The sequence below is a fragment of the Hermetia illucens genome, chromosome 2 (genome assembly GCF_905115235.1).
Source record: "Hermetia illucens chromosome 2, iHerIll2.2.curated.20191125, whole genome shotgun sequence".
Taxonomy (NCBI): domain Eukaryota; kingdom Metazoa; phylum Arthropoda; class Insecta; order Diptera; family Stratiomyidae; genus Hermetia; species Hermetia illucens.
In genome coordinates this window covers 170,623,304-170,649,585 of record NC_051850.1, presented here as the reverse complement: position 1 = coordinate 170,649,585, position 26,282 = coordinate 170,623,304, and the positions used below count along the sequence as shown (strand labels likewise).

General features: G+C 44.6%; 1 protein-coding gene across 9 annotated transcripts in view; it reads right to left on the bottom strand.

Moving 5' to 3' along the window:
* Positions 1-26,282, bottom strand: part of LOC119650384 (collagen alpha-1(XVIII) chain) — a 768,837-nt gene that overhangs the window by 519,604 nt on the left and 222,951 nt on the right. For all 9 annotated transcript variants that reach the window (XM_038053124.1, XM_038053126.1, XM_038053129.1 and 6 more), the window contains one exon: positions 18,493-19,028. In XM_038053124.1, coding sequence (XP_037909052.1) covers positions 18,493-19,028 — 536 coding nt within the window. The remainder of the gene's footprint in view (positions 1-18,492; positions 19,029-26,282) is intronic.

Genomic DNA, 26,282 nt, shown 5'->3' with positions numbered 1-26,282 from the left:
TGAGCTTCACTTAACTCTTCCGCCCTGAGGAAAGAAATACTCGGATGTTTCTTCCATCTCCTGAAATATGCTATAACCCTTATCGGGTTTGATCATTTAGAACTCCGCCATGCTATTAACATAGTATACTGGTCCCCAGCCCAGGTAAAGGAGGAGGGTTTGAGACAACGCACTCTGTACTATCCTCAGTAAAACAAAAATAAAATGCTGAGATCAGGGAAAGAGATAAATAGAATATAGTTGGTGTTATTCTACTATGCTAAATCCTACCTGATCTCTCTTGGTGACAGGCCCCGCGACAGGTCGACTAAGAAAATGCATATAATTTCGTTACAAACATGATGATCGGATTGAGTAACAAGCCTCGGAGAAATGCTAGGGCGTCCACCTCAGTCGACGAGGCAGGATGGGGCCCGGTTTTGTTGAGAAATGGGCAAGGGTTCTTGACGCATGGACGGCGTCCGGACGTATGCAAGTTAGTCCGCACACAACGAGCAAAACAAATACGTGTCTGCACGCTAAATGTTGGTACCCTAACTGGAAAGACGGAGGAACTCGCAAGAGCTCTTCGGAAAAGGCGCATTGATATCTGCGCTCTGCAAGAAACCCGATGGTCTGGTCCCAAAAGCTGCGACATTGAACGCGAACGCGGTCAAAATGGCTACAAACTTCTCTATTTTGGTAACCCACACACTCAATATAGTGTTTGCGTTGCTGTCTCAGAGGGTTTCCGTGATGCTATTAAAGAAGTCGAACGATTTGATGATCGGCTGATGAAGCTCATCATTATATCAGCTGATCGCACTATTCACTTCTTCACCGCGTATGACAGGTCGACCTGATGTCGAGAAAGATGCCTTCTGGAAGCTTCTCGATGAAAAGACTTGTCACGTGCCTGCTGATGATTATATGTATAATAATTTCCGGCGACCTTAATGGTCATGTGGGTGAAAAGGCAGACGGTAACATGTGCCATTGGGGAAAGGGGTTCGGAGCGCGCAATGAGGGTGGCGAGCGTATAATCGATTTTGCGGACACCCATGACCTTGTACTTATGAATACATGGTTTATCAAACGATTGTCTCATCTTCCCACATTTTATAGTGGAAACAGTAAAACGCAAATCGACTATATTCTCATAAGACTCGAATATTTTATCACTGTCACTGATTGCAAAGTCATTCCCTATGAGACCATCGCCCCTCAACATCGGCCGTTAGTTGCCGTCCTGCGAATTAAGCCACCGATAAAACAGCGTGAGGAACGCACTGGTTACGACTGTGGAAGGATAATGGAACCAAATGAAAGACACGATCCACAAAGCGGCCTCTGCAATCCTCGGGGTCACCAAGCCGGGTAAGCGGTATATCAACCAAGATACTTGGCTTTGGAATGATGATGTTGAAATGAAGGTCCGTGAAAAGAAACGCCTCTACCACAAATTTCTCGACGACAAAACGCCTGCTAATTGGCAAATTTATAATAATGTCAACCGGGAAGCAAAGAAAACGGTCGCTGTCACCCGAGCAAACCATTTCAAAAATCTTTACGATAAACTGGACCCTCGGGATGGTGAGAGAGATCTGCATCGACTTGGTAAAAGCCGTAATGAACGCACACAGGATATCGAACACTTCTGTTGCGTTAATGACAAGAACGGTACTTTGCTTACCAATCGTCGAGCCGCAACGGATAGATGGCGAGAATACTTCGAACAGATTTCAACTGAAGAATTTGCTCGTGAATCAATCCAGATTTGTCAAGAACTGCGGAACTACTGACGCAATATACGCTGCGGGGTTACCCGTGGAGAAACGCCGTCAGAAGCATCGCCCTCTTTACATTGCATTTCTGGATCCAGAGAAAATGTTTGACAGTGTACCATGCGAACTCATCTGGGGTGCTTTACGACAAAACTTTGTGCCAGAAAACTCTTGCTCTGGGTTTATTTGCTCTACCATGATCCGAAAAGTAAAGTTCGAAGTATGGCGGGTGTATCAAAACCGCTTCGTGTCTCTGTTGGTGTTCATCAAGGAAGCGCCCTCTCACCACTCCTCTTTGTTCTTGTTATGGATACCGTCACACGTGATATCCAACGTCCAGCGCCCTACACACTGCTTTATGCAGATGATGTTTTCCTAGCATCTGATAGCAAAAATTATCTCGAGAAACTTGTTCAAAAATGGAATGATCGCCTCTTGCAACTCGGTTTCAGATTGAATTTAAACAAAACTGAATTTTTGACGACCGATCCCTATGAAGCAGGTACAATCACTATCAACGGCAGTGATCTGCCCAGAACTGAGTGATTTAAATACCTCGGGTCAACGCTATCAGCCAATGGAGAACTGCGTTATGAAATTGCTTTACGCTTTAACGCAACGTGGATGAAGTGGCGTTCCACAACTGGCATTCGTTGTGATCGACGTATCAACGAACGTCTCAAATCTAAAATTTACCGCAATGTCGCCCGTCCAGTCGCTCTCTATGGTTCTGAGTGTTGGCCCACTATAAAAGACAATGAACGGCGTCTTACGGTAATGGAGACGAAGATGTTACGTTGGACTAGTGGCGTCACACGTTTAGATCACATCCGATATGAGGATATCCGCGATCGTTATGGGGTTGAACCGATCGTGGAAAAGTTGCGAGAGAGGCGTCTTCGATGGTATAGTCACGCAATTCGTGCTAATGAGAATTCACTTGCCAAGATTGCCATCGAAGTCGGTGGTAAACGACCAAAAGGCAGACTTAAACAACGGTGGCTTGATACGCTAGATGGGGATTTGAAAGCCTCGAGATTGCACCCAGATCAGGCATTCGATAGAGCCAAATGGCGAAGCCGATCAAGACGAGCCGACCCCGCTTGTAAACGGAACAAAGGCTGAAGAAAAAGAAGAAAGAAGAAGAGTTTCGATCATTTAGAAGAGCTTTCAATTAGATCACTTTTTCCTGCTTCTTTGATATCGTGAAGCACGCAAAGGTGTTAGATCGCAGTTCCAGATCAACTGCTGCCTTGTTCTGGTAGCATTTATTTTTGTTGGCCATTTGGAAGAGTCTTCTCGAAGCCATGTTGGACCCTCCCACCAAGTTTTATTTTCCAATAAGTTTTGAGGGAGTGTTCCTTGGGAGGTAATGTCTGCTAGATTTGAGCCGCTTGGCACGTGTTCCCATTGACTAAGGTCAGGGTCAGTCTGTATTTGGCTCACACGATTGACCACAAAGGTTTTCCAGGTCTTAAGCCGCTTGCACGTGTTCCCATTGACTAAGGTCGGCGTCAGTCTCTATTTGGCTCACACGATTGACCACAAAGGTTTTCCATTTAACATGTTGATTTTGAATCCACTGTAACACTATTGTAGAGTCTGCCCAATAATAATGTTTGACGTGAGGCCAACGGTGCGCCTCCAAAGTTGCTTTCAGTAGCTGTGTTAAGAAAACTGTCCCACAGAGTTCCAGGCGTGGAATGGACAATATCTTTGATTTTGATGTTAACAGTCTTATTGCCATTCGAGTGTTGTATTCGAGCGTATAAAACGGTGGCATATGCTGATTGTGATGTATCGCAGAAGACGTGCACCTTTCTCTACACCGTAGCCAACGTGGAATCGAAAGTTGCTCCAGCAGCTTGAGTTGATTTCTTAAGTTCATCCGTTTAGTTTGCAGCTTGTTCTCCATGGGTTCATCCCAATCCGTTTTCCTGTACCATAACTGCTGCATGATGACTTTCCCTATTATCACGCAGATGTCCAAAACGCATTCAACTCGGCCAACTGGAATAGAATTAAACGGGTGTTGGCTGACATAGGTGTCCCCGGATACTTAGCGAATTTGGTGGAAAACTACCTCTCAGAGAGGACTCTCTGATACGGAACGGATGAGGGCCCCAAAGAGTACATTGTCACAGCCGGGGTACCACAGGGATCGGTACTTGGTCCCCTGTTGTGGAATATCATTTATAATGGGGTGCTTGCTCTTCCCGTCCCAGAGGGGACTACGATTGTCGGCTTTGCTGATAACCTAGCTGTGGTCGTTGCAGCGAAACACCCAGAAGATGTGGAGGTTTACGCAACGGAAACAGTGAGAGCGGTAAAGTCCTGGCTAGAAAAGGCCGGGCTGACCTTGGCGGACGCGAAAACGGAAGCGGTCTTGATAACGAAACGCAGGAAAAATAATACTGTAAAAGTGGAGGTCGGTGGACATACGGTCGTATCAAAGCCGGCTATCAAATACCTGGGGGTAATAATTGACACCAAATTGAGTTTTAGGGAGCACCTAGAGTATGCATGCCAAAAGGCAGCCACAGCCACCACGGCACTTGCAAAAATGTTGCCAAATATTGGTGGGCCGAAACATTGCCGGAAGTTGGTGCTAGCTGGAGTGGTGCGCTCCATCCTGCTCTACTCGTCGCCTGTGTGGGCAGAGGCGCTTGCAAACTCTCAGAGACGGAAGCAGGTGAACTCGGTTTACCGGCGGATGGCTTTGAGGGTTTGCAGTGCTTTTAGAACCACATCAGATGAGGCAGTATTGGTGGTGGCAGGCATGATCCCGGTTGACATTCTGGCCAAAGAAATGAGTGTCCTGTACAATGCAAGACATATGGAGGGGCATGCACAGCGTAGAAATGCGGCAAGGTCAGAGTCGCTTGATATCTGGCAACGCAGATGGGACGAGTCTGCGAAAGGTCGGTGGACGCACAGGCTCATTCCCAACATTAGGGTGTGGCTTGAGCGAAAACATGGGGATACCAACTACCACATTACCCAGTTGCTCACGGGACACGGTGGTTGCTACAGGCAGTATCTGCACTGCTTTGGGTTGGATGATTTTCCGAACTGTCCCAGATGCGATGGCATACCGGAGGATCCAGAGCATGTGATGTTTCACTGCCCACGATTTGCGATGGAGAGAAGGAGCTTAAACCAGGTGCTGGGCAGGAGCGGGACCCCGGAGAGCTTGGTTACTGAGATGCTGGAGTCCGAGGCGAAGTGGCTTGCGGTTAGCTCCGCAATCATCCAAATGCAGGAGGAGTTGCTGAAAGAACAAAGAAGGAGGAAAGCTGCAAATAGGAGAAGGATGAGTGCCTAAGAGCAAACCTACCCCGCGAAGTAATACCTCAATGGTGGTCCCGCGGGGCTGGGGCTGGAGAGACCGGGGGTGGTTTTTAGTGGGTGTGAATCCCACACGCGCCCGCTGTTGTTCCGCCGTTCGGGCGGCGGACGTGTCTTTCTAAGATTTTCTACCTCCGTGTACGCACAAAAAAAAAAAAAAATTTACACGCAAGGTTGGGTCCTGCCAATTGGATCGAATAATTGAGAAGTCTCTGATAGTAACTGCCGTTTCCTAATAAGTGTGTCCTTAATCGCTTGCAAGCATACCTTAAATGTAAATGCATCCTTTGCTGGATTCCAATGTAGCCCCAATGCCTTGATGCTGTCTTTTAGCGGAAAATTTAATGGTAGCTGGATTTGCCTGTCTGCTTGAAAAATTGTTTCTAGTAGAGATTCGTGATTTGCAGTCTATTCTCTTAGACGAAATCCACCCTTGTCCAGTACTGTTATCAGATCTTGCTGTAATTGCTTGACTTCCTGGAGAGTATCGCCCCCTGTAAATACTTCGTCTACGTAAAATTCTGGCTTTATTGTTTTGCAGGCCTTTGGATAGTTGAGGTTTTCGTCCTCTGCCAATTTATGAAGGGTTTTGGATAGCCAAAAAAAGAACACTAGCTGTCCCGTAAGTAACTGTGTTTAGTCTATAATGCTTTATGGTATCGGATGGATGGTTTCTCCAGAGTATTCTTTGGTAGTCCCGGTCGTCTTCATGGATCAAAATTTGTCTACACATTTTCTTCGTATCAGCTGCTAATACGTGTTGCAAGGTTCCCCACTTCATTATAATATTTGCTAAATTTTTTAAATTTTTTGTGCTCAAGGTATGGGACAGCGAATCAATGCCTGACGATTGGCAACGAGGCATTATCTGTCTCATACATAAAAAGGGAGATATCACACAGTGCAGCAATTATAGAGGTATCATGTTGCTGAGTATCATTTATAAGATAGGCTAGGCTAGGTCAGATAGTCTCATACGTCCAGAAAATCATTGACCCATATCAAAGATGCTTCACTACACGCAAATCAGCAATAGATTTTCTTCCTGTGGGAGGCAATGAAAAAACTGCTGGAATATGGTCATCAGTTGCACCATCTTTTCATCGATTTGAAAGCCGCCTATGATAGCATAGCCAGGGTAAAACTGTACACGGCCATGAGAGAATTCGGTATCCCGACGAAATTAATAAGACTGACTAGGCTGACCCTGACCAATGTACGAGGCCAGATAAAAGCAGCAGGATCACTCTCAAGACCATTCGACATCAACAACGGTCTACGACAAGGGAATGCGCTATCATGCGTCCTCTTTAACCTGGCCCTTGAGAAAGTGATCCGTGATGCTGAGGTAAATGCAAGAGGTACGATCCTCTTCAAGTCCACCCAACTACTGGCCTATGCTGACGATATCGACATCATGGGAAGAACCACCCGAGACGTACAAACTGCCTTCATCCAGATCGAGCAGGCGTTGATTGGCCCGAGATCTTGGGCTGCACGTCAATGAAGGCGAGACAAAATATATGGTGGCAACGTCAGCACCGAAGACGAATGAACCAACAACATTAAACCGCACTGGTCAAACACGAAGTTCCGCTCGAAACGTCTCACCATAGGGTCAAAGCTCTTACTGTACAAGACAATGATCTTGCCAGTTCTCATGTTCTTAGCAAGAAAAATTGCGAACTCTTGGCCGCGTTCGAGAGAAGAATCCTCCGAAGAATTGTTGGCCCCCTACATGAGGATGGAAGACTCCATAGCCTACACAATGACGAAATCTATGAGCGATACCATGACCCTCAGGTTGTGGATGAAATCCGACTCAATAGGTTACGGTGGGCGGGTCACCTAATCCGTATGGATGAGGATGATCCCACCCGGAAAGTCTATAAGGGCAATATCTATGGTAGAAAAAGAAGACGAGGCAGACCCTGCCTAAGATGGAGCGATGGCGTAGGTCAGGACGCCAGAGTGCTTTTAGGGATATCGAATTGGTGGACCTCGGCGCAAAACCGGGATGTCTGGAGTTCCTTATTAAGGCAGGCCTAGACCGGATACCGGTTGTTGCGCCGTGGATGACGATGGAATTTTTTTGAAGCGTATTGCTGCTCGTTAAGGGATTTTCCGCTCGGAGTGACTTGTGACGCACTGAACTCCGTTGTTCAGCTATCCTGTTTACATACGGCATGATGCGGCGTAAGCTAATTGAATGACGAATAAATTTCCTTTGGGCTCACTTCTGGCATGTGGCCTAAGTCTATGTACTCTTGAATGAACGTTTTGTATTGGTTTTCAGTTCCTTATCACCCATTAATTACCTTTCAAGGGGCGAAAAGTGAATTTGTGCGGCCTCTAGAGAATCTCGTAGCGCTTTGTGTGGTTCAGTGTCCTTTTTAAATGGCAGTCTGACCATGTCTCGCCGAGTAGTAGTTTGTTACCAATTCAATGATGTTTCTTCTTCCTTTGTCATACGACTGATTACTGGAACTTCATTTTAAGGGCGCATGGTGTCCCTGGTGTAAATTGAGGTAGCACGAACAAACCATATGCATCGGCTCCAATCAAAACATCGATAATGCCTGGGACTTCATAGTCAGGATCAGCGAAATCTTGCAGGCTGTAATGTGCTCTCACCTTGCTGATGATTTTGGAAATGATTAAAGTAGATAATTTTATGTCTTCTCCGTACTTAGGTTGTATGCACAGTTCTACTTCACCTCTTATTTTTATGGGTGACGTTGACCCAAGACCCCCGATGTTGAAGTTTGCATGCTGGCGCTTTATTCCCAATGACTGAACTGCGCTTTTGGTGATGAAGTTTCATTGGGAGCCCGAGTCAAGGAGAGCTCTTAAATTAGTTATATGTCCTTCACTATCTCGTACTTTGAATCTCGCAGTGGCCAATAACTCGGTTTGGCAAATTTCGGCTTGGTTAGCCACTAGCGTCGTTGTCGCAGAAGAATATTGGATCTTCTCGACGGCTGACACACCATCGACGTGAAAAGGTCGTAGAACGTTCTCCAGCAACCGTAGTTTCCATCAAACGGTGGAATGGTTATCCGCTTCAATCTGATCCTGTTGGAGCCAGATGTTGTATCCGCGATTGTATTGTTGGCAGCTGCTGTGCCCGGTAGACTAGTGTGGTCTTTGACGCCAGTCTCAAAAATCGAAAGGAACTCTATATAGGTGTTCTCGGGCTCGTCGAATACCTGAGAATATTGCTCCCACTGCTCGCTTCTCATTGGACAAATTCACTTGATGTGTCGTCGTGATCGTGGTCCAAAGTTTCACTAGACGCTGTTGCTCCCCTTGAAATATCCATAGGACTGTCGATCCTTGCTGTCTTTTCGGTAGTTCTTCATCATCCTGATGAGTTTCTCGAATGTATTCCGTTGCAACTCGTTTGCTCCCACCATTGCTTCTGTATCTGCTGCTTGTTCAAGATTAGCCAAATTCAATTACTTTTGAAGTTTTTCTCGATGGAGCTAACTTATCTTCTGCACGATATTATATTAGTAAAATCATCTGCCGATTTAGGAGAACTCCTTTTAAAAGCGAGTTAGATCCTAGATTTCGACCAATTGAATTTCAGGGGGTTTGTGATGCTTTTCCGGTAGTAAGGAGCATATAAATGTATTTGCTTTTATTGCAATCGAAACGGCTGTCTTTCCTAAAGAGACCCTTGGTTCTTCACATAATTTTAAAAGAAGAAAGCAAATCCTCAAAAATTAAGGGGGCTTCTGAGTACTTAGTTGGGGGATGCAGCTCATATTTGCATGCATTGCCTACCAGACATTCCATTGACGAGGTGTGGAACATTACCAATAACTACTGCTACAACCCTTTTAATTAACAATTATTCCCGATGATTAGCCCCACAATATATTCCCCATTGGACTCTCCGAAAGCTTGATATGATGTACAGAATCGAAATTAATTAGCTTCGCGGTGAACCTCTTCTTGCCCTTTTACGTTCTCAAAGCTCTTTAACTAAAATTCATTTTATTTCCTGCGAATTATTCGAAATGTTAAGCAAAAGTACGTAACCGTTCAGACAACATGCAAAATTCAAGCTAATTTCTAATTTGATCTCAACTCCCCCACAAATTGCCACTGGCCATGAAGCATGGCGATCAACATTTAGGGGATGAACTGCATTCTCGTGATATTTATTCTTATTTTCTACTGTTTGAAGTCAGATTAATATTTCAATGTGGCTCCTACGTTTCAAAATATAAGAGAATAATAAAGTAGATGTAAGCGTATCAACAAGAACAATGTTTTCTGGTGGAAAAGAATTTTATTTGAAAAGCATATAAATCATATAAGCATATGAACAAATCGGAAATGTTTTCATATAGCGACTTTTGCGGTATATAACTATTCCACACTTAACTCTCAACTATGATCTCTTCAGAGGTACATATGTTGGGTAGTACAGGGTGCGGCAGCATAAATTCCTTTTTTAAAATGCGCGCCATTCAGTTAGTTGATGTCATAGTGGAGCGCTAGTGGTCTCGTTCAAGAGGGGATACTGTAACGTTTTGTCCCGGCACGGTTCAGTCGCTATCATGCGTTGGAATAGTGAGGAGCGTGCCTTTGCCGTTGAGGTTTACTCTTCAAGCGGATGTTCGGTTATTGCAACACAGCGTGCATTTCGGAATCGCTTTAATTTAGCCCCGTTGGCTCCCGTCCCAGATCGCAAATCAATTGTTACATGGGTCACTACATTCAGACGAACTGCAAGTGCGACAAAAGGAAGAACTGGAGTCCCTCGGCCCGTGAGAACATTGAAGCAGTGAGAGCGTCAACGTTGCGATCGCCACGGCGTTCTGCGCGCAAACACGCATCTGCCCTTGGACTATCCGATCGTTCTGTGAGAACAATTCTTCGTGATGATCTTCATTTTCATCCCTATAAGATGGCGATAGTGCAGGAACTTTCAGAACGTGACTTCAATTCTCGGATGAACGCGTGTGAGCTTCTTCTTGATGTCGTTCCCGAGGGTGCTATTGTTCTTTTTAGCGATGAAGCCCATTTTCATTTGTGTGGGTCGGTTAACAAACAAAACATGCGCTACTGGGCTGACACCAACCCTCGAGAATTGCATCAAAAGCCTTTGCATTCACCCAAAGTCACAGTGTGGTGTACAATTTCCTCAGCTGGAATTATTGGTCCCTGGTTTTTTGAGGAAAATGAGGTTACAGTGACAGTGAATTCGGACCGGTATGTAAACATGCTACAGAATTTTTTTCCCACGGCTAGAAAATTTGGATTTGGGGAACACTTGGTTCCAACAAGACGGTGCAACAGCACACACTTCAAGAGCATCGATGGCTGTTTTGAGGGAACACTTTCCAGAGCGCCTTATCTCAATTAGAGCCGATTTGGAATGGCCGGCACGCTCTCCCGATCTGTCCCCTTGTGATATTTTTCTATGGGGTTTTTTCAAATCCCGTGTTTATGTGAACCGTCCAAGAACCCTACAAGATTTGAAGACCAACATCCAAGAAGAAATTGCCAACATAACACCTGCTATGCTAACAAGAGTCATGACAAACGCCAGAAATCGGTTTACGCAATGTATGGAGAATGGGGGACGTCACCTAACAGATTTGATCTTCAAAACAATGTAAATAAAAACTTAAGACATGTACCTACATTATAAAAAATCAATAAATATTTTCCAATGCATACAATAGTTTTTATTGAGTTCTGAAAAAAGGAAGTTATGCTGCCGCACCCTGTATAATCCACGTGAAGAGCGTAATTTTGGATTACAAAAGTTTGTTAATAAAAGTGAGATTTTCACTAAACTTTTCAGTACTATGCCTTATGTGATAGTTAATGTTCTGGAAAATAAAATTGAATTAGACCATATGCCGAACGACTCATTGGTGAGTACCAAGTCGGTCTCAGTCCAGGACGCTCCACAACCAACTAGCTTTTTACCGTTAAACTAATCTTGCAAAAGTGTTGGGTATATAACGTCGACTTTTACCAAATCTCTGTCAACTTCAAGCAAGCATGCGGCAGTATTGATCGAGGAGTATTGTAAAACATAATGCTGAAATTTGGTATACCGACTAAACTAGGGCGACGGATTGGTGCCAACGCTAGCACTCGAATACGCTACCCGAGCAATGGATACCAACACCAGCGTGACGCTGAGAAACGCAGAGGAACTTCTGCATACTCTTGACACTGCTGCGAAAGAAGCTGAACCGCGCAACAATGAGAACAAATCGACGCCAATAAGACTGACGACTTCAACCGACGGGTACAGCTAGCGAATAAGACTTTCTTCCCGGTGCCTCCCATATTGAAATCGAAGTATGTGCACAGAAACCCGAAGCTCCGCGTGTGCAAAACCATCATACGACCAGTGCTATACTGTGGGTGCGAAACCTAGACTCTAACCCAAGCCTCCGACCATTTGCTAAACATATTCGAAAGAAAAGCCCTTCAACGAATTTTCACTGCCGAGGTGTCTCATTAGACTTAAACAAGTCGGGGAAGCGAAAGCTGTACGCTTGAGGTATGAAAGGTTTAATGTATTTCTTCTATAAAGACATTCCAGTGTGAATTTTTCCCATTAGTACGTAATGCGTAATATACGCATCTATTATATTATATGGGAATATCCACTTTGGGGTGATATTGGCATTCGAAATCTTGAATTTCCAAAGGAGTGACAATTTTGACCTATTATAACTTTGTTTGTAATAGTGCGATTTTCACCAAACTTGGTAGGATCAAGCTCCATATTATAGCCTACATTGCTGCTTTCGTGGTGTTAGGATGAACTTAAAGGGGATTCTGCAGCCAATTACGGGAAATCATGGTAATATACACAATATACTATTATTAACTTTGTTTGAAAGGATATCGTTATGAAAAGTATTTCGGAGCCTAGCCACCATATAGTGGCAGCTTCCTGATTTTTTTCAGATTTTTTAGTAGTGTAGTTTCTGTGAATGGCCCCGTTAAAAAAATGATCACTTTCGACACCCTGAACTCCCCACCATTTCAACAAATGTCAAAACTAAGACCAGCTTCGAAAAATACTAACCGAGATCTTTTATTTGATACCCCACATGACTATATTTCGTGAAAAAAAAATTACACCCCCTTCTGCATGTATGGAGACCTCCCCTTAAATTAGACGTAACAGTCTCTGCTACAGTCTCCCAGAAAAATGCGTGTGACAGAGTGACAGACAGTAAACCGATTTTAGTAAGGTTTTGTTTTACACAAACCTTAAAATGGAGCAATATACTACAAGTTATTTTACGTTAGCATCAGGATATACTTCCAATCAGGATGTACCTAGTAGATATCAGCATGTGCATTGATAATTACTACCACTACAATGGGCGTCTATCTCATCGCCTTTCTTGAACCCCGACTGACTACCCGCAAGGTCAATGAGCAGAATTCGAATCACTTGGTATTGGGGGTGATCGTACAATTGAGTAATTGTTCATACAAATTACAACATATTTATTTTTTTTTTATTTTGGGCGCTAAGCCCTAAACGAGTGGTCCGTGGACCAAAAAAAGGGGGAGTAAGTTGCTCCCCATTTGGTGCGGTCCGACATCAAATAGGTGCGGACTTAGGATCCCGCAATCCTAAAAAAAATATTAATTTGCTGTTCGTAGTCGCCAACATTTGTAGTGTAGATCGGCCCACTCGACCCCCATATCTCGGAGACTTCTACCTATCCCGACAAAAGTAAAGAACATAGACACCTAGAGTTGCTTGGCGTAGGGGGTCGAGCCACATGAAAAAGTAGTTTTTGATTTCGGGACATACATGATAGTATCAATCTGATGTTCTGAGTCCTCAACGCTTATATCCTGATAGAGACGTCGCTCCTCTCAGTACAGTGAATAAAAAGTCATATTTTAAAGCTTTTTTAAGACTAGCAACCTTCGAGTTTTCAGCCTCTTGTCCATTTATCTCCGAAAAACGATCATGCTTCCAACTGATATCTTGGATATAGAATGAGCATTCAGGTATCCTGCACCAGAGTTTATAGCAGCACCTAAACAAAAAAAGATTGGAGAGATATTTTCCGAAATGGATAGTATCTACATATGTTATCAACCAGGGTAATCTAATGTGATCTGCTGGTTGACCGGAGCTGTGAGTAGCGGCAGGATTTAGTATGTCGGTGGCTCTCCAGCGGTCTGGTTGATTGTGATTAATGCAATTTAACGGATACTGTATAGAAACGACGTGAAGCTGACGGTGGGTACCGATGACTAGTTGATACTTGTGTTAAATATGCTTTCTTCGTTAAGAGTGCAATTATTGAGGGTGCATCTGGAAAATCGTGTCTGCAAGATGTCAACTCGGCATAAATCCAACCAAAATAAAGCACACCACCACATTTTTGCCCTCTAAGTTGGGGCTTAAGAATAGACTGAAAGCCCTCCGTGCTTGTCGAAAGAGGCCACAAAAAGGGATAGACTTTTGGGGGGTAACAACCTGTAAATTTTGAAATTCTACTGCTACCGAAACGTCACCTCATGACAGCGACATTTGACTATCGAAAAGGGACTATCATTGTTTTCTGAAATTCGTGCACGCTCCTCGACAACGGTAGCGGGGATGCTCAGAATGCTCGCTTGCTCCAACTTGAGCGGGAACTCCAACGATTTAAACTGGATATTATGGGCCTAAATGAATTAAGATGGCGGGACTCTGAAGAGTATTCCTCTCCCTCTTGAGGTAATGTACTTTTTTACTCTGGAAAACCTAATTATAGCAGACGCGAATCGGGTGTTGAGTTGCCTTTGACGGCTACTGCACGCCCTCTTGACCTGGGAATTGGTTTATGACAGACTTCAAACTGCCAGTTCCTAGTCTAGGTTGAGGAGCATCACAATTTTACAATGCTAGACCCCAACGAAGACTTCCGATATAAAGGAGAAGGGAACTTTCCACGAATAATTACACGGAGCGGCTTCCTAAAAGTGAAACTGTGATCATGATGAGCAATCTGAATGCCAAGGTGGGATCTAACAACACCTTGCTCGGGCATGTGATGAGAAAACATGACATGAACGATAATGTTTGAATGTTCGCGGATTTCTGTAGCTTCCACCGCCTCGTCATTGGTGGAACATTGTTCGAACACAGAGCCTGCCATAATATCAGTTGGGTTTCAATTGACCGACCGGTATGAGCAATCAAATCGACCACTTTGCGATTAAAGATAGCTTTAGGAGCTGCCGCCTGGACGCGCGTAACAAGAGAGGGGCTGCTATCGGCCTCGAAAGTAATCAACATCTGACGATCGCTTACGTTCCCTTGTGTGTTGCGTCTACCACTTCTTGCAGGGTTGGGGCATTGCAACCCACTAAGTTCAACATCGGCCGCTTATATGATCCTGCTGTCGTTCGACCTTGGGAGAACTGTCTTGCTAATTGGACAACAGATATACTACCGGACGTGACATACTCAAATTCCTATACCGAGCTTAATTACGAGAAGTTCAGCATAGTGAACGCTGTGACAAGAGAGAATTTGCTATTGCGCTAGTTAAGGAAGCGAGGATGTACAGAACGGTATTAAATCCGGTGAGGTGTCCTCTCTTGTAGGTGAAATGGCTAATCACTGTAACATGTGGATACGGACTGTTCCTCCAAGTTGAAGAGAAATCAGTTCGGTCATCAATGCACTCAAAGGAAGTCAATGGGTTTGACGGTCTTCCCGCAGAGTTACTTATCACTGCACCTGCAGTTACTGGAGAGCCGCTGCTTCCACTCGAAAGGAAAGGGATCCGAGACATTGCCCAGAAAGTGGAAGATGGGGATGATTGTGAAGATTTCAAAAAAAAGGGCGCCCGTTTTGAGTGTGACAATTGGAGGGGTATCTGTGTGTTTCCTGCCGTCGCAAAGATAACAGGTAAAATAACCCTGGAACGCATTAGAGAACATCTTGAAAACTTGATCGACAGGGAGCAGGCTGGGTTCCGCTCCTTCGGATCCTCCAGCATCGGCCACATCAACACCCTACGGATCATTTTGGAACAATGCGCGGCGATCTCGGGAAAAGTTTCGATAGCCTGAACTGTGAGTGTATCTGGAGGGTTCTACGTAGGAGGGACATTCCTGAGAAACTAATAGCTATTATCAGAGCAGGAAATGATGGCGCAAAATCTCACGTGCTGTATCGAGGTAAAATTTTAAGTATTTTAAGGTCCAAAGCGAAGTTCGCAGGGTTTTATCCTGTTACCAATATTATTTCTTCTTCTTCTCGGTGACAGCCTTCATGCTGCCTTGTCCAGAGGATGTGGAGGGATTCAATTGACGATGACATCTTTCCTCAAACACCTCGACTACGATGATGGCATCTGTTTGCTTTCTCACTGGGTCAATGACCTTACCAAATGGCTCTGGATTTGGAAAGAGAGGCAAGTAGAGCTGAACTGAAGATAAGCACCAACAAAACCAAGGTTCTTAGTCTGACAGGTCATCGCACTCCCTCTATGTTCATTGATCAGCAAGGCATCGAATCACATTGGTTTGCCGGCCATGATGCAGTAGGCGAATGCCTAAAAAGCCTAATCAGGGCGATCAGACCCAAGTCTGCACTGGGACTCGTCTTTAGCGGCTGTAGGCCACGAACCTTACCAGAGGTAGACTGGTTCTATGGCAACCTGGATAGCCCCGGAATTCGCATACTTTAGGAGAATTCCTGCTGTATGTGCATTCAGCTCGGTTGTTGCGATGGCCCTAGTGGGAGTTTCATGAGGGTTGTGGTGGCGTTCAAGCGAACAGATACCTTTCCAACACGGGTGCCAGACTCCATAGTTCGGTGGAGATTTAGATAGGTCTTGCATGAATGCTGAGCCATGTACACAGTATATACTGGTACCATTGTGCTTGTTTCAGCGGGGCTCTGATTGTGGTTACAAAGAAAATTTGTGTCTTAAGAAGATCGTTGGATTAAGTTTGCTGGACAGGTGCACAGGTAATCCACAGAGATGTAATACCAAGATCAAGTTGAGACCGCTCTGTGAAAGTTAACTATACTGTTACCCAAAAGCTGTTAGCTTTCGTTAATACCTGTCTGCATTGTATCAACGGAGTGGCCTGGCTTAACACTATTTCATATTTGGTTGGCGCACAGGCATGGCACTCGTACACACTGTAATCGGAAGTATGAAGCGGCAGTAAATAGGTCGCACGTTAAGAAGGGGTGCCAATTGCAACCCAGGCTACGTCATCCAGTGGAATTCACTTTCCCAAAGTGGCCTACGGGTAGGCCGTCCCAAGGGCAGTTCACATAGAACAGTGGAGTAGACTTGCGAGCGCCTTGGAAAGACGTGGAGATATTGAAGCGCATTTCTGGTAACTGCAAACGGTGGCACGTAGGTGTCTTTGATGCGTTATACCCACTAAAGTCAACCACATATCGGATATAAGCTGGTTACCAAAAAACTTGTTGCCTATCGATTGCTGTGTTCGCTGTTCAATGGAAGCAGTGAAGATGGAAGAAATGGTGCAGGCAGGGTTCCTGTCCAAACGATGCGAACCGACGATGTCCAAGAGAGGAGGAATATTGAGGAATGTCAACGTTTTACTGCATGAAGGCCAAAAAAGCACCACAACTCGGATAATATTTCCAGTGCTGAAGGTTGCATTCAAGTGTACCTAAGCCGAGTTTGCTACTCACCGCATTCAAAGTATGTTTAAGAACGGGTATTTTTCCCTCCCACTAGAAGGTTGCGAGACTTGTGCAGATAAGCAAAGACAAATATGGCTCCAGGGTGCCGTCAGCGAACCTTCCTTTCAGTATGTTGGACACAGCGGGGAAGCTGTTTAGAAAGCTCTCCTCGCCAATACTGACTCTCACAATACGTCCTGTGGAAAATTACTTGCCGAAACAAGATGGGTTTAGAGCGGAGGCGATCCACAATTGAACCGAGTGATGCTCATTGGGATGGTAGACGTAAGAAACGCTTTCAGTCCTCCGAGATGGCGCCAGGTGTTTGAGACACTGGAAAATCGTTTCCATATTCCAGACAACATAAAAGGATATTGATGGAATATTTACCGGACCGCACTCTAATGCATGAGACCTAAGGGACCCTTGGTCTTGTCAAAACTGGCATTGAAATCCTTGGCATTATAATTGATAAGAAGATGAGCTTCTACGAGCAGATACGCAACACTGCAGCTACAATGTTTGCGATTTACCTGCTTCTGTCCAACGTTAAAGGTTTCCTATCCAGCAGGCATCATTTACTGATGAGTGCGTTTCAGTCAGTCTTTCTTTACGGTTCCGAGGTACTCCCTAGATAAGGAGATGAACCGGAAGCATTTAGAAGAAGCACCACGGCGAGGGGTTTTGCGAGTTGCGTCCAAATATCGTATCGTATCTGAGTCACCAGCAATGGTGATAGCAGGTGTTATTTGAATTGATCATCATCCTGCTGGGCGAAGGTTTATATATCTCAGAAAAGGATGCTTTTGTAGGAAAGACAAGCGGTGGATGGACCGCCAATCTTATAAAAAACGTGCAGCTGTAGTTCGTTCGACAGCAAAGTGGGGTTGACTATTACCTAACCCAGTTACTCAGTGAACATGGGTATTTTCAGTCTTACACACAATCGGGAAATTACAGTGGCCTGACCGCATTTATTTATGCCTGCTACACCTTTTCTTTTGCAGAATGTGGGACCGCGTCGTCATCACCCTTCGATGGAAGGGTGTCAAGTGTTTCCGGACACGATAGTTAATGCCATGTTGCAGCGCGAGGACATGTGGAACAAGTGGAAAGTTACTTTTAAGGTATTTTCAAGGTGGAGTTCAGGGGACGGGTAGGAGAGGAGCAGGAGCTTAGGATCCCTAAACCATGAAGTTGCGCTTCTACCCTGAATAGGTGTGGTCTGAGATAATACCTCAAAGGATTGCGGATTAGTGTGCTGGACGCAACAGGCGAATATTTTAGTCGGTAGTCTGTCTGAAGAGGCGTCCCGCACTTGGTGCGTGAACGTATTTCACCCCCCCCCTCTTACCCAGTAAAAAAAATCATATTAGCTAATTGTTTATTGCCAATGCTGAGAGAAGACGTAAATGGTCAAATATCGTGTCCTTATTGGAACATAATTTCTCAGAGAACTCACGAGAGATTCATATGATATAATAATGCTCAATCTTAGATAATTATCATCGGCGGCAAAGCAAGCATTCCTGAAATTCCGTGGAAGATGATTCAATGTCTTCAGAAAGGTGTCTCTGAAAAATCTATATTCAATATTCTTCTGATAGGTACGTCCTTCGTAAATAATTCAAAAATGATACAGACAGAACATCATCCAGTGCAGACAAAGAAGTAACATTCATATAAAAAAAGCATACGCACCTCAAAGCGTCCTTTTATGATAGATCCTGCTTGTGCCAAGTACAATGTTGAAGCTGAGTCGAAAGTCATCTCCTCGGGGGACCTTTCCACTGCCTGCGTCTCCGTTTTATTGCAGTTATAGAAGAAAACCACTTCTTTGAATCGCACTTCAAAGGCGATAGTTTGCCATTTTTTCGCATACGGTATTTCGAAAGTCGCCAGTTTTTTGCTGGTCTTGGCCATTGGATCCGTGTAGAGGAGTGTTGCATTCCACTTATCCGTCATTGCTGCTGAAAGGTGGATACCCAATTGAACGACGGTATCCAGGGGGTTAACAATGCTGAATAAGTAGCCGCCGGAACGCGTCTCTGGCCGAAATGTGATCATGATGGCGAACTGCTTCAGACTCTCTGGAAGTATTGTTCGATAAGGAGATTTCACTTCAGATTGCAACTTGAAAACGTATGATGAAAAATTGTCAGGGCCATCTGCGAACTCAACGTGCTCATCCATTGAGAATTTGATTGCGTCCAATAGACTGTACTCCTGGAACACATCTGTAATGAAAATGAAAGAAAGATACATAAATCTTTGGGTATGTGTACCTAAAACCAAGCAAGATGTATTCGCCACGCTTTTCATCATTAGTAATTCATATTTGTTTTATGCTGAACGTCTTGAGTATTGTTTTTCAAGATCTAGGATGTCATGAATAATCACATAAGTACGGCGAATAAATGCGAAGTCATAAAGAGGTGGTGGTTGCCTTTGAGTGTTGTGTTTTTGAATTTACTGTTGCCAACGCTCAAAAGGACATCATTCGCAGATACAATAAACTAACATAACTCGTATTTTAATGGGGGCGCATTCGGGGAGGGCTCCCTCTTAAAGCGTAACGTCCTAGGATTATCCTTGTCATGAGTAAAAACCATGAACAATAAATTCATTATAATAACATCTTCGCATCTCGGTTTCAGAGTGTCACAAAAACTTATCATTTTAATGCTTATCACATCATTACATCGTCTTGAGCCGTATCATTTACCCTGCGTGCCACCCTCACCCGCCATTTTCCCTTAAGTACATTAAGATGCTTTGTTCTAGGTCCCATGTTTTTCACAGAAGACTGGCACAAGCATTTCATGGAATTTCGGGGTGAAGAAAACTGAAAAGCAAATCTACTGCCTCAAGATAAATTTGTCGACATTTGTACTTCTTAATACCCCTATTTTCTTTTTCTCTTTCACTGTTTCCCTATTGGTATAAATATCGTTACTTGAAAAGGTCCTTTGAGCTGGGAGCTCCTACCAAAAGAGTGAATCCATTCGTCAGGATTAAAATGAATACAATTTGTTCTTTAAATTTTTTCCACTACTTAGGTATTCATGTGTTTTCATGTAGCCACGTTTTGGGGCTGAAGAGGGGTAGGAGAGGGTTGGAGCATTTTGCGATTTCATTTAGATTTTGTAACTTTTTCTTTACATAATTTTCTGAGCGGAAGATCGAAGCTGATTGAAATGAGAAATAGCTTACAAATAGACGCATCTAGTGGGGGTGGAAAATTTGGGGCTATCAATGCGTCACTGCAGAAATCTATTTTCGAAGATACATAATCATTCAATTCCGAGAATGGTATCCAATGCATCATATTGAACTTTCTCTTAGTGGATGTCTTCAGACTTTCATCCCTTGTTGGCCAACTAACGAATAGAACAGTTGTTATTTTAGGAGGACTCGAACAGATAGAAGTCACTTTGTCCTCGTCTGCCTTTCATCGTGAAAAACAAAGCGGATCTAAAGGGCTAAAGTAGTTTGCATTCCAATCCTTTTGCACTTTTTAACTCCTACCCTGGACATGAAAGCAGAAAGGTTCATGAGGCGATAATCACGTTTCAAGGTGTCGTGTAATGGCCACGGTAAAAGATAAGCAACGAATTGGTTTCGAAAAAAAATCCTTTCAGCCGTTCTTTTGCTGCTCCAGTTTGTCAAGATTAACCGAAAATGTTTGCAGATAAGTCTGCAGGTCGGGCTAGGCGAAAAGTTTATGTCGCTGACCTTCATTTTCTCTTTGTCTTTTGGGTAGCTCGTGGTGGGCATTGTTAGAATTCTCTGAAATATTACAATGCGGATTTCCGGATCCTACCAGGTGGCGAATTTGTAAAGATTCTAATTCCCAGGATGAAACTACTTAAATACAAATTTTCAGAAAAGCACTTAAATATCTTAAATTTCTGATTTCCGTGGAAGTGGAGATTCGATTTCGGAGAAACGATGGATAGCTTACTTGTAAGGGATCATCGTAGATCAGTTCCCATCAAAGAGATTATGAAAACTTATAAGGGAAAGTGCCAGCTTTTAAGGAAAAATTCCAGTGAAAATCTTTCAATAAGTTCTAAGGGATGATAAGAATGGTCGACAAATGGCCATGATTTTTTTCAGACTCAATAATCTTCACTGACGGGTCAGTCATGGAGGGCGGATCGGGCACAGGGGTGCTCTCGGGGAATCCGATTATATAATAGAACTGGCCCGACCCCTCGGAAAAATGACGACCACATTCCAGGCGGAGATATATGCCATTTCATTGGCAGCAGAAGAATGTCTGCGACGAAAATGGAGGGGTCGCACTATTCGAATCTGTTCCGACAGTCGGGCGGCATTATCAGCACTAAACAACAATGACATATCAAGCCAGTTGGTGTGGAGTTATCATTAGGTGCTGCTGAGACTTGACCGACTGAATGAAACATTCCTGAAGTAGGTGCCGGGGCACACAGACATCGTTGGTAATGAGGACGCTGACAGACTGGCTCGCCGAGGATCTGGATCCACAATGGTGGGCCATCCACTGTCAAGTTTACCCTGAAGGGTGAAATTGCAAAGATTTACGCAGCCGAGTGGAGAAATTTGGACTCTTGGTGCAAAAGATTGGGGTGGTGGTTTCAGCTATGTGCAACCAATGTGATGAGGAGGAGGAGACGGCTCTGCACTTTTTATGCAGCTGCCCTGCCTCCTCAGATCTCAGACGAAGACACCTCGGCAAGGTTTTCTTTAATGAAGAATCTGCATACTCTGCCTCTGGAGAGTGTTGTTAGATTCGCTAAAGCTTGCGAACACCGTAGGCGGGAAGCCATTGAATAGGGAATTTACGGGGATAGTATAATAGGCCTGACAATGGCCTGAGTTCTCGGTGCTACGGCTCCCCCCAGTAAACTAAACTAACTAAGGGATATTCATTTTATTGCAATTCAAGATCTCCAAGATCCAAGATGGGATTAAGAAAACGTCGCAAGCACTGCGAAGCTAGTCTCGTCTACCTCCTAGGACCGTTAAGATTGAATTGGCCTCCAAGCGAAAATCTCATGCAAAACCAACACTTACTTGCACCGGAAGCCTTTGCATCCGGCGGAGTGACTGAAAATATGGCTCTCTTCTTGAGGGCCGAAGGGCTTATGGAGCTAGATGTAGATCCAAAGGCTGTAGATTAAAAGGCACCCGATAAGGGGGTCTGTGACGACTGGAACTTGCGAAAACAATGCCTCTGCCCATTTGGGACAACCAGTGGTTTGTAAAGAGGGCGGCCCCGGTAACCTCAACAAAGATCTTGCGGATGTCAATCTGTTTTATCACTGGATACTGGTCAGACCTCGGCGCAAAATCGGTGTGCCTGGAGTTCCTTGTTAAGGCAGGCCTAGACCGGATTCCGGTTCTTGCACCGTTGATGATGACTGGTCGATATACGGCGGCCTTGTGAGTGCATTACATCCGTTTCACCATTCCGTTGGCCTTGCGATTGTAAGCTGTCGTGTAGATGTGATTCATTCCACGAAGCGATTGAGCTGGACGATGAAGTCAACCTCAAATTGGCGATATTGATCAAAGGTGACATACATTGTCTTACTAGAAATGGATATCCAGCGATCGAATATGGACCATGGGATGGTGGAAGTCATCATATCCAGGACTAGAACCGCTTATGGCAACTGTGTGTATGAATCAATAATGGTAAAACAACTTCCATCGCATTCATCATCATCATCATCAACGGCGCAACAACCGGTATCCGGTCTAGGCCTGCGTTAATAAGAAACTCCAAACATCCCGGTTTTGCGCCGAGGTCCACCAATTCAATATCCCTAAAAGCTGTCTGGCGTCCTGACCTACGCCATCGCTCCATCTTAGGCAGGGTCTGCCTCGTCTTCTTTTTCTACCATAGATATTGCCCTTATAGACTTTCCGGGTGGGATCATCCTCATCCATACGGATTAAGTGACCCGCCCACCGTAACCTATTGAGCCGGATTTTGTCCACAACTGGACGGTCATGGTATCGCTCATAGATTTCGTCATTGTGTAGGCTACGGAATCGTCCATCCTCATGTAGGGGGCCAAAAATTCTTCGGAGGATTCTTCTCTCGAACGCGGCCAAGAGTTCGCAATTTTTCTTGTTAAGAACCCAAGTTTCCGAGGAATACATGAGGATTGGCAAGATCATAGTCTTGTACATTGCTTGGCCGTCAATAACTTAAGCACCACATGCCTGGTTGTTGCCCAGCCGCAGGGGTTGCCAGTTGAAGATTGCCATCAGAATCTTGGCGGCGAATTTAAACCGGTAAATACGGCATGATTGTGCCGTTAAACTCCACGAAGTAGGATGCTTTGCCTAGCCTAGCACCAGTCAGTTCAACTTGAAGTGAGAGCTGGCGATGAGGTAGGCAAAGAGATTGTCTCCACGCGCATGACAACGTCTGCCACAAAGTTTTGGTCGCCAGGCGTGTACTCAAAGCGGGTGTCAAACGATGAAATCAAGCTGCCTGGCTGTATCAGCGTTTATATTATATGGCCTCCCTCCAGGATCTACCAGGCGCAAGCAAAAACGGCGAAAAGCTGAATGAAAAGCAGGCTAAAGTGGGGGCAGAGGCCTACTTACGACATTCAAAGGCGGAGCCGGCGTCGATTTTGTAGCTGATTATGGATTCGGGCCCTGAACTCAGTGGTGTGTGAGACGTACAGTGCTGATAATAATTAGTGACGTCGTGAGACATCTTAGATGCGACGAGTCTGTAGGCTTCGGAAAATCGGTAATTGCCTGGATTTGGGGCTCTGATGGATAGAAACGGTTCTTGCTAATGTAACAGCCAGCTGATACGACCTAAAGCTGACATTTGTTCCAGTTCATCTGGAGCCTGACTGCCTGTAGGAGGAAAGAAGTTCCTTGAGGTGATGTTGATGTCATTCATGGTCATTGCAGAAAACCAAGATGTAATCTTGATAGCAGCGAACGAGTTCCAGGTTTCTAAAGAAAGTAATTTGCAATATTTGAACTCAACTCCTGAATCCCATTGGCATACCTATGAACTTAAACAAGTCAAAAGGCGTGGTACCGGCTTTTTAGCGGACGTTCTGGAGAACGACCAGAATTTGGGAGAAGGCTCGTTGATGGTCGATGACACTCGCTTCTCGCATGATGGCCGGCCCGATTACGCAGGCTCTAGAAAAACTGGTGAGGCCGCTATTTGAACAGGAAAGGATCACGGCTCCCTGCAGTGTCGAGTAAGCATACCGAATTTGGCATGATACCAAGAATAACCGGTACTTAGATCGGGACCAGGCATTGTAGAATAGGAGCGTTAATGGTACCAGGTACGTTGAGTGCCGCATCGCCACAGCACCGAGCTTCTGCAATGTCTGATTTTTCGTAAGCAGTAGCAGTCGGCGTGAATGTTAGCACAGCAAATCAAGCCATGTAATGTGCTGAACGTTCTTACTGAGACGGGTACTCGACGGGTACCGTCATCTGCGTTACATACTCACCCGCCTCCGGGGGCGAGCGGATATGGTGTCGAGGTCCAGGGTAGAAATCACCGGGCGGCATCGCTGCGAAATGAAAATCTTCCTCGAGGAGAATGTCCGAGATCCACAACAGACACATTACGCTACTGTAACGGCGGCCAAACGGGATACCTAGTGAATTACCAAGGATGTCTGTCATATAAGGAAAAGGGGAGTCTGGCACAACAAGGAAATGAAATTAATTTTCGCATGTCAAGAACGTGATTTTACTATTATCACAAAAGCTGTTCCGGGAATGGAATTTAAAACAGCCACACAGCGTTAATGCTCCACTAAATAAATGGGCACAAGGGTGCGGGGGGGGGGGGGGGGGTCCAAAAGTAACCAGATAGAGAGTACACTCTCATTTGTAGATGTGGTACAAACTTCGAACGTCAGATGGAGATAGGAGACACTTTCATCTAACAGTTTGTCACGTGGCGTCAGTTTGTTTTGTTTCCTTTTTTGTTGCCATATTCTAGTTGTGAAATTTTCTACGTGGTGTGATTTGTGTTAAAGAACTTATTCGTTTTGAGTGCCTTTCACCGTTTCAAAAGGAGGATCGTCCATTTTACTATGTATGATATTCTGTACGAGAGACATATGGGGTCGATTTCTTTTGAATCGGCCATTTATGCGCTATGATTGTTGGTTCCTCGCAACGTGTTTCAACTCTTTCCACGATTTTCTGAGAAGCTGATTAATGTACCGGACATCGACGTTAATATTAAGAGCGGTGACCCCTCAGACTGAAAATTTTGATTTTGCTGGTGTTTAGCTTCAGTCCTTATTTACTTTCTTCTCCAAATTCAACGGTATTTAGCGAAGGTCAAAAATTCCCATTCCGCTCTCTGCCGCTCCAGAGAAAGATGTAATAATAAGAATCGTTAGCGTATTAATTCACATTGGATCAGGGCCTTAAAATGTGTTGCCAGCAGAGACATTTGAACCGCAACTTTCTGTACGACAGCCTTGTGCTCTAACCACTGAGCTATCCAGAACTTTAGAGATGTATTTGACACATTCCAGCGTGATTTTAGCTTTAATGACAGGAAGAAGGGTGTCGGCGCTGAGTGGCAGTAAATGCTCCCCCCTCCCCCGTTGACATACGCCGCCACCTTCACCCCGGCCCAGTTCCATTACTATCAACCAGAACAACGAAGAGATTGCTTCAACATGTGCGTCCTTCTACTCACAGCTCGGATTGGATTATGCTAGCTTTTAGGCTGGATACTATTCATTGCCAAGGATATCGCTCTGATTAAATTTTCCTTGATGACTTTGATACTCACATTGATGAAAACTCCTCCATACCTAGGAAGGGAGCTAAAGTATGTCGTCTACAGTATGGTGACCGCTCGGCTGGCCTAACTACCCTTTGAAAAGGGGTCTATGTTGATTTGCATTTGAGGTAGATTCACTGGCATTCGGACTTCTCCATCGTCTTCCTAAAATCGATGTGCAGGGCGAGCTCCGGGATCTTCAACATGGAAAAGATGAGGCTGATTGGTCGCGTTTTCCGGTCCACCACTGATGGGCACTATGTCGCACGGAATTTGTGATTTACATGCAAAGGAACTGTTGCTAGCCCTGCCTAATTTTATCCTTGGTGAGCATCGATTCGATATTCACAAGCGTCTGGGGGTGAATTGATAACCCTTTTCACTAATGGGGAAGTGCTTGTAGACTAGTACCTTCAAAGGTTCACCAAAAGATTCCGTCCAGGAGCCCTAGGATTTCCTAAGAGTAGCTGATCCCGTATAAACCTTGGCCAAAATTTTATTGGGTCACATAGAATCAATGATACTTTTGATGTTTTGACAGTACTTCAGCAGTGCCGAGTTAACGGCCTCCGTGTTCAGTTTCTTGTGTTTTTTGTCACACCAAGGTAGCATTTCTAATACTTTCTCTTTCCGGCCGGTACTGGTAAGTTACATATATAATACAAATGACCAAAAAATTAAAATCGTTTATTCTATG